Here is a 9,588-nt window from a genome sequence, read left to right on the forward strand (position 1 = left end):
TCCCCAAGACCTACCAGGGATGAGCTGCTGCACTCATTAGGCTTGATACTCCACCAAGTCTGTGCAGATCATGTTCTTCCAAATAAAAAGTTAACTTCAACTTGCACCGTGTGATTTATTGTTGGCTTGCTCATGGAGGGCGCAGGGTGTGGCCTGGGGAGTGTGGCTGTGGCCAGGATGCGGCCTGAAGAGAGTCCAGCTGGAGGGCTGCATTACCCCCCAGGGCTAAGGTTCCCCAGCCTTCCCCTGCCCTCAAACATGCCATCTGTCCCTGTCTTTCACAAAGCATGGAGACTGAGCACCCGGTTCCACTTGCAGGAATCCTGGAGCTGAACCTGAACAGCATGCCTCAGCCCGCCAAGCGTCCCCGTGACTGCACCGTGAAGATGCTGCTGGAGGACACCAGTGCCACCACCTCCACCTCTTTTTTCCATCGCCGCAAACGGAAACCGGTCTCCCTGTTCAGGCAGAGGGAGATGAGGGGGTGGTGGCCCTGCATCGTCTTTGAGAAAGACAAGCCTCGTGTGTCGGTCCGTAAGGCACCATAGGCCAGACCTCTGCATGTTGGGACTTGGGTCTGGGGGGCTAAGAATGAGCTGCTAAGCCAGCCCTTCAGAGGCTTCGGTCTGTGAAAAACAGCCATGTTGGGTGGGGCTGGTGGGTGGAACCTCTGGAGGGCGTTCAGCTCTGCTTGTCTTGTTCTGGACCTTCTCTAACTCTTTCCCAGCTCTGCCGTAGCAAAAGGTTTTCCAAATGTACCGTGTGTCCCATTCTCCACCTTCCCTTCCCTTCAAGTATTCAAGGCTGGGCATGCCTTGAACAGGACTAACAAGAGATGCCAAAGTAAGAATGGTGGCACTATAGACACACCGTTCTATGCAATTGAGAAGATACCCCAATGAACAGAAGAACCACCCCCATATATTGAAAAATATGCAAACATTGGGTATTTCGTTGAGGAGTTACACTAGTGTAATGACTTTAAGCTGTGCAATTTAACACCCCTGTTCCCTGCCCTCCCCACGACCACCTAAATCTGATCCACAGGTTTCTCCAGCCAGTGGGGAGTGGGGAGAAAGTAGAAGTTACGCTTTGCCATTTTGAGTCGTTGCTCTTTTCTGTTGAATACCACCCTGGAAACCCCTTTGCCCTATGCACTCTCTCTCGTTCTCTTAGGGGAAGGTGGAAATGACCTTGGAGCTGCTGACAGAAAAGGAGGCTGAAGAGCGGCCAGCTGGGAAAGGAAGAGAGGAGCCCAACATGAACCCAGTTCTGAAGCCACCAGAGTAAGACTGCAGGGCCTGGGTGCCCCCTGCTGCATGAACCACTGGGGAGGCGGAAATGGGGAAAGGGGTGTCATTGTGTCAAGAAAGAAGCCTTTGCCAATCTAGTAACATTGCAGGTGTTTGGGGCTATAGCTCCCATCACCCCTTTGCTTGGCTGGGGCTGATGAGAACTGCAGTCCAAAACATCTGGAGAGCACCTGGTTGGCAAAGGCTGTGGCAGAGCATGTTTCCAAAGACTGGGTTCCTAGGAGGCTTTTGTATGAGAGCTACACCAATTAAGCCACCTTCACCCAGTTTGGCTAGCCTGCTCCGAGCACTGTGCCCTCTGTCGCTTTCCCTGCCCATGTCTGCCTGGCATCTGTGTGGGCCCTGAGGACCTTTCCTAGCTGTACTGGGCACCTGGGTGCAGCCACCCTTTGTTCAGTTGTTCTGGATACTGCTTGGTATCCCATTTTTATATGCAAACATATAGAAACTACATGGTGTAGTTTTTGTATGTTTGCATTGCTTCTACGCAAGGAACTGTTTATAACTGTTTTGTTTCTTTGACTTTAAAAATGTTATTTTATTCAAGCTGGCACCACTGCTGGGGCCATCCCTTGCCTGAAACTCTAGAGAGCTGCCACCAGTCAGTGTTGAACAATTGCAGGGAACCTTTGGCCTCCCAGATGTTGCTGAAGTACAACTCACACACACCCCACCCCTGGCAAACATGGCTAATGCGCAGGTATTATGGGAGTTGTAGTTCAGCAACATCTGGAGGCCCAGAGCTCCTGATGTATACCATATAGAACTAGGTGGGCCAACAGTCTAATTCAGTGTACGCCAGCTCCCCATATTCTTAAGCCAGGGAAGATTGAGACAGGTGCTGTAGGCAACAGCTGGTTAACTTTTCTTGCCCCTTCCTTCTCCCCTTGACCAGGAGGCCGGAGACCTCTTTCCTGTGGTTTACAGCCCCGCTGAAGAGCATCCACTTTGTTGTGTGGCAGAAGAGCAAATGGAAGATCTTCACTTTCCTTTTCTGCGTGCTGGTGATTCTGCTGTTTGCAGCCTTCATCTACGCAGCTCCTGTGAGTCTCCTCAGGAAGAGCAAAGCAAAGGGGACCCAGGCAGCTTGGGCTCTTGGGACTCGTACGGCTCAGCCACATCCCTTGCTTGATCTTACCCAGCTGTGCCCCACTTGGTGCAGCATCAACCCAGGCTAGACCATCTGGGAGTGGGGCTGCTGTAGTTCACCAGGCTTCATTCGCCCTCAGTGGGAAACCTCTCTGCCTCAGAGCAGGACTGCAGGGCCTGCATCTCAGGCTTGGGCTTAGAGACACATTAGGGGTGCTGTTGGTGTACCAACACCACCAACATCCTCCCTGACCAAGCTGGCTGAGGTAGTCTTGAGCAGGGTGCTGATGGAATCCCAGAAGATAATTCTGGGTGACATCAACTTTCACGCCAAGGCTGCCATTGGGTCATTGGTTCAGGATTTCATGGCCTCCATGGCAACCATGATGCTCTCAGGTTATCATCAACCCAATGCACAAAGGACCTACCCTTGACTTGGTCTTTGCTCCAGAAGGGATGAAAAGTGGTCTGGAAATGGGTATGTCATTCCATCATTATGGTTGGACCACGTCCTGATGAAGGTTGGACTCATAGCAGCTATCCCTCTCTGCAGTTAAGATGTTTCACCTTCTGAGAGCTATGGATTCTGGTGGATTCCTGAGTGCTCTGGGACACTTTCTGGTGGACAGAGCAGGTGATCCTGTTGAGGCTGTTGTCTTACTATGGACTGAAGAGAACTATTGCAGAGGACTATTGACATGAAATTTCGTTGTTCCTGCAAGGGGACAATGACAATAAAGATCTAATCTATTCTATTCTATTCTATGATCACTCCTGAGTACCCTCTTCGGCCCTGTGGAGCCTGCAATGTCCCCCAATATTCTACGGAGTTGTGTGCAATGAAACAGGCTAGGTGACGGCTATAGTGCTGGTGGCATAGATCTTGTTCTAAGGGCTAGCAAGCAGTGGTTAAAGTGCATAATCACACCTCCCATGTAGCATCAAGGGCATGGTCTCCACTGTGTCCTCAAGTAATTGTCCAGGAAAGCTTCTCCAGCTTGTCTGAAACCTGCTCTCATCTGCCAGTAGGAATGGGCCTCTGGTGGCAATGAAAGCCTGCTGTGGTCCATTGTTTTGAGAATACAGTTGCTTGATGCTCCAACATTTCCCAAGAGGAATTTGGGACATCAGCCTCTCCCCCATCCTGCCCCACGACTTGCCCCCCTCCCACCTTACCTTGGACACCTGTCCCTCTCCCCCCACCACCAACTACGGCCTCTGGCTGCAGGCAAAGGCCATGGGGTGGCAGAAGCAGAGGCTGCAGCATGCCAGAAGTGCATCATCAGCATGCTTCTGGAAAAGATAGTGGCCTGGGCCGCAGGTGGAGGCCATGGTGCTGTGCCCAAAATGGGACAAATGGGATTACTTTCAGAAGCCAAGGTGGCTTCTGTAAATCCAGGATGTCCCAGTAAAATTGGGGCAGTCGGGTGGTATGCTATCATCTGTTTTTCCCCCTTCAGGGCTACTTGGCAATGAAGATAATCAATCCGATGGGAGGGAGACGCTCCATAGTATACCAAATGCTTCCAAAGAAGAAGGAAACTCTTGGGAGGCCACCTGAAGAAGCTCCTGAAACACTGCCTCCAGTTGCCGAGACACCACTCCCAGCTCCCAATAGGTTGCCACCCACTCCCCAAAACCTACTCACACCTCCCAAAGAAACACCCACTACTCTCAAACCACCATCCACTCCCACAAAACCACGTAAAGCTCCCAAGAAACGACCCAAAGCTCCCAAGAAACGACCCAAAGCTCCCAAGAAACGACCCAAAGCTCCCAAGAAACCACCCAAAGTTTCCAAGAAACCAGCTCCAGCTCCCAAGAAATCACCTCCAGTTCCCAAGAAACCACCCAAAGCTCCTATGAAATCACTTCCAACTCCAAAGAAACCACCCAAAGCTCCTATGAAATCACTTCCAACTCCCAAGAAACCACCCAAAGCTCCTATGAAATCACTTCCAACTCCCAAGAAACCACCCAAAGCTCCCAAGAAACCAGCTCCAACTCCCAAGAAACCACCCAAAGCTCCCAAGAAACCACCCAAGACTCCCAAGAAATCACCCAAGACTCCCAAGAAACCACCCAAGACTCCCAAGAAACCTCCCAAGACTCCCAAGAAACCACCCAAGACTCCACCCAAAGCTCCCAAGAAACCACCCAAGACTCCCAAGAAACCACCTCCAACTCCCAAGAAACCACTCAAGACTCCCAAGAAACCACCTCCAACTCCCAAGAAACCACCCAAGACTCCCAAGAAACCACCTCCAACTCCCAAGAAACCACCTCCAACTCCCAAGAAACCACCCAAGACTCCCAAGAAACCACCTAAGACTCCCAAGAAACCACCTCCAACTCCCAAGAAACCACCCAAAGCTCCCAAGAAACCACCCAAAGCTCTTAAGAAGCAACCATCCACTCCCAAGAAGCCGCCACTGATTCGTAAGAAAAGACGCACCTGGTAGTTAGCTGCAGCAGAAGCAAATTATTTCTCCAAATGCTGTTGCTTATAATGTCTTGCACCAGAGGATCACTCTGTTCATGCTCCATCTTGCCTCCAAATATCTGGCAAAAATGGAGCATAGCTGCTTCTAAATCATAAGCCTACATCGGGCAAGTCTCACTTAATCTTTGCCTTCCTACCATTATGAAGGCCGCCTGATCCCAGCCACAAATTTACAGCAGCATCGCTGAATAAAACTAGCTTGGGCTGGGGGAGCAGGGGTAAAGCACCACGGTAGAAATAGACTATCCAAACAGACTTATGCTCAATTCCTGCCCACCCACCATCATACATTTTAGCATATTTCAGTCTCACAGACCATAATATTCCCATAAAAATAAAAGAAAAGTTAAGCCCAAAGTCTCGCTGGTTCTAGAAGTGGGATTGTTGGTATTTGTTGTGGGGTGCGCAACTGGCTTGGACTCTCTCCCTAAAGGGTCAGGCAAGCAGCTTGGTGGGTGGGGGCTCGTTGGCTTGGCCCTCTTTGGGGTGGAGCAACATCTTCAGCCATGTCCCATGTCTTACGAACAACATCTGTGGCCTTACTAAAGAGAAGGCATGCCTTGCCTCAGTGATACAGGATAGGATTAGGTTACTGCAATGAGCTTCACATGGAGTAACCCTTGAAGACAGTTCAGAAACTTTATTTGGTGGTATATGAGGGAGTTGGATCACATGGCACTTGTTTGCCCCAGTTACGTTGCTTACCTATTTGCTTCTGACCCCAGTTTAAGGTGTTGCCACTGACCTTTAGAAGAAGAGGAGGAGTTTGGATTTGATATCCCGCTTTACCACTACCTGAAGGAGTCACAAAGCGGCTAACATTCTCCTTTCCCTTCCTCCCCCACAACAGACACCCTGTGAGGTGGGTGGGGCTGAGAGACTTCAGAGAAGTGTGACTAGCCCAAGGTCACCCAGCAGCTGCATGTGGAGGAGCGGAGACGCGAACCCGGTTCCCCAGATTAGAAGTCTACCACTCTTAACCACTACACCACACTGGCTCCCTTTAAACTTTAGTTTGGGACCAGGTCATCTAATGGGTTCTCTGCACTCATTAAAACCTGCCTGAGACAAGCTCCTGCCTGAGGTGAAAGTCCATACATGCCTCATTCCAGTAGCTGACTTTTCCTTCAATATTGGTGTCCTCCACAGCACTGGAGGGCAGGCAGCTATTTATTTTGTTTGTTTGTTTGTTTGTTTGTTTAATAACAGACCTTTCCTCTCAGGAGCTCAAGGTGTCACATTTCACTCTCCTTCTCCCTGTATTATCCTCACAACAACCCCATGACTAGGTTGGGCTGAGAGATGGTAGGTGACTGGTCCAACATTGGGCTTCATGGCTGGGTGGCGATTTGGACCCTGGTCTCCCAGGCCCTATGCCAACACCCGATCCACTACACCACCACACTCACGGACCGCATCTGTGTGTCTCAAGAGACAATGGAGTGTGCCTCCAGGGATGAGTTCAAACCACTGCATTAGCAGCACCAATGTCACCTCCCCAAGGTGCAAGACAAGTGCCTCCTCTCAGCCTCACTGATGGGGTCCAAAGAAGAGCAAGAGGTTTGGCACCAGCTTGGCTGCAGGAGCTGCTTAAAGGCGGTGTACGAGGCACCATCCAACTGACTTAGGGACTCCAGATTTGTGTGGGGTTTACTCTTGAGCCTTTTCTTCTCCCAAAGATGTTCCGCAAGGTAGCGGAGGTTTAGGATCAGAGTTTTCCTTCTCCTAGATTCCCAGGTTGACAAGTCCTACCTGCTTCTCACTGCTCTTGTCAGAGTGAATGTACAAGACAGGTAAGGTAAAGGTAAAGAGACCCCTGACCATTAGGTCCAGTCGTGACCAACTCTGGGGTTGGGGCACTCATCTTGCTTTACTGGCTGAGGGAGCCGGCATACAGCTTCCGGGTCATGTGGCCAGCATGAGTAAGCCGCTTCTGGCAAACCAGAGCAGCGCACGGAAATGCCGTTTACCTTCCCGCTGTAGCGGTACCTATTTATCTACTTGCACTTTGACGTGCTTTTGAACTGCTAGGTTGGCAGGAGCTGGGACAGAGCAACGGGAGCTCACCCCGTCTCAGGGATTCAAACCACTGACCTTCTGATCGGCAAGCCCTAGGCTCAGTGGTTTAACCCACAGCGCCACCCACTTCTCACAAGACAGGTAGGTGATACTTACGTTACTGGAACATATTTACATGAATTTGTATCTGAGACCGAGCAATATTTACAGACTGGCTCTGAGGCAGACATCATAATAATTTATTATTTACTAGTGTATTTCAGCCCGTTCAATAACGGGCTCTAGAACATCCTGGGGTTCGGAGAAGCGCTTGCGCAGCGCTTCTCCGAACCCTGGGACCTGTCCTTGCTGTCGGCGGCAGGGGGACAGGAACGAAGGAGGAGAAAGCGCTGCTTTCTCCTCCTCCGTTCCTCTCCCGCAGCCGCCGACAGGAAGCAGACATCCCACGGTTCGGAGAAGCGCTTGCGCAGCGCTTCTCCGAACCCTGGGACCCGTCCTTACTGTCAGCGGCAGGGGGACAGGAACGGAGGAGCGCTTTCTCCTCCTTCCTTCCTCTCCCCCAGCCGCCGACAGGAAGGACGCGTGCACTCTCCCCCCCCCTGCCTCCTCCAACCGCCGCTCCTCTCACGGGCCAGGGAGGGTTGTGAGGAGGCCTTCGCCGGCCTCCACCCTCGCTTCCTTGACGTGCCCTGCAGTGAGGCGGGAGCGGCGGTTGGAGGAGGCAGAGGGGGGGGGAGAGTGCGTGCGCGCAGTCTCTGCTGTCCAATCCCTGTATCCCTGGGGCACATGTGCAGTACCCCAGGGACACACGGGACAGCTTGGACGCAGGGACAACTTGGACTTTATTATATAGGATACCCCACCCATCTGGATGGATTTCCCCAGCCACTCTGGGCAGCTTCTTTATGGGCTTCTGTTTCAGCAAACATTTACCTGCTGCTGTTATATGTAAGGTTACACTGAGTGCTGTTTAAAACATTGTTTAAAATAATTTGGAATGTATTACTGTATCTATATTGCACCATCTGTGCACAAGATAACAAAGAGCAGTCCTGAGAGGCTCCAGTCCCAAAGGAGACACAATCTAAAATAGACACAGGGAAACAACAGAAGAGAGAAATTGGAGGTATTGGAGGTAGGCATCCAAATATGAGCCTCTAATGTGGAGTTCTCCGTTTTGAGAGAGAAGCAGATTCCCCTCCCCCGTTGAAGGAAAGATGTCCCATTTTGAGGTTGGTTGTTTTTGTTTTGTTTTTTGCAATAAGCAGACTGTATCAGACTTCCAGGACAGGTGGGAGCCCCTGCCTGCCTGTGGGATTTCAGTCAGTCCCAACACATGTTCATTCCATGTGGTGCCACTGGCGGAGGCTGGGGGCTATGGAGTTGCCCTGTTGGGAACTCTGCCACCCTCACAAATGTGGGGAATGGCAAAGCTAGGAGAGGGCTTGCCTTGCAGCAACCCCTGTATCAGGACTGACATCTAGCCATCCCCCATGTTGGCTGAGACTAATGGAAGCTGGAGTCAAGGAACAACTGGAGAGCCAGTGGCTTCGCCTTCCCTGTCATAGCTCAACAAGCCTCTTATCAGCTCCAACTGATATGGCAGCTGTGACAAATTGACGCAGTTTTGAAATGTTTATTCCTACCTGGCTGGCAAAGAGTTAAGCCACCTCCAGCCTGACTGACACAGAATTCTGATGGGGGCGGGACTGTGCCCGGTTCAAAATGGAGGGAGTGTCGGTTTGGTCAGTGAGAGGAGAGGGAGGAGGGTGTGGTGGGATATATGAAGAAAGTGGAGAGGTCAGGAGACTGTGAATTTAGATAAGATTTAGGAAAACTTGAAGTTAAATGTTTGACTGAGTTTTTTTTTTGTACAACTGAAACAAGGCAGATAAATACATGACACGTTAAAGAAACACTTATGTTTTTAAGACAATAAAACTTCATCTCTGTTTTGCCAAAAAGGTTCGTCTTTATTTTTCCAGCGAGGTACCAGGACTCACAGCCGTGGTGGCTCAAGAGAGGGCAAAACTCACCTCAGGCAGGGAGGTGGCAGTTTGTGTCTTGGAGTTACACGGAGGAGGCTTAGTAGGGTAACCTGAGGCGCCAAGAAGTTGCCAGAGTGAAAAGGGCAAACTTTTACAGTGGGGAATCAGACTGAGGGAGACCCTTTACTGGAGGCAAGAGGTTATTCCGTGGGACAGCCTAGAGTTTCCTAAGGTACCAGGCCACGTAAGCTGGAAGGCTCTCCTTACTAAGAAACCCACAAGTAAAAGGGGTTTATTTTTGAGTCGGCAGGAGAAGAGGGCGGGTGTTTTCCCTTCCGAGTTCCTGTGTCGCATTGATAGTAACAGAGTGGGACCCATCGTCACAGCAGCTTAGAAAGACCTGGACACTCTGGTCACTTCCCTTTAGTACTGCAGTGCACTGTAAGTAGAACCACCTAGAAACTACAGCTGGTAATAGGCCAGCAGTATAATAATAATAATAATAATAATTTATTATTTATACCCCGCCCATCTGGCCGGGTTCCCCCAGCCACTCTGGGCGGCTTCCAACAAAACAGAAATTCTAAAATACAGAAATCCATCAAACATTAAAATACAGAAATCCATCAAACATTAAAAGCTTCCCTAAACAGGGCTGCCTTGAGATGCCTTCTAA

General features: G+C 50.6%; 1 protein-coding gene across 1 annotated transcript in view; it reads left to right on the forward strand.

Annotated features, from left to right (window-relative positions):
* Positions 1 to 2,669, forward strand: part of FER1L5 (fer-1 like family member 5) — a 79,190-nt gene extending 76,521 nt beyond the window's left edge. The window contains exons 46-48 of the mRNA XM_088670978.1: positions 319 to 530; positions 1,177 to 1,286; positions 2,209 to 2,669. Of these exons, the coding sequence (XP_088527104.1) occupies positions 319 to 530; positions 1,177 to 1,286; positions 2,209 to 2,491 (605 nt within the window). The 3' untranslated portion in view covers positions 2,492 to 2,669. The remainder of the gene's footprint in view (positions 1 to 318; positions 531 to 1,176; positions 1,287 to 2,208) is intronic.
* Positions 2,670 to 9,588: the final 6,919 nt, after the last annotated feature.

The sequence above is a fragment of the Zootoca vivipara genome, chromosome 6, assembly GCF_965207765.1.
Source record: "Zootoca vivipara chromosome 6, rZooViv2.hap1.1, whole genome shotgun sequence".
NCBI classification, from domain to species: domain Eukaryota; kingdom Metazoa; phylum Chordata; class Lepidosauria; order Squamata; family Lacertidae; genus Zootoca; species Zootoca vivipara.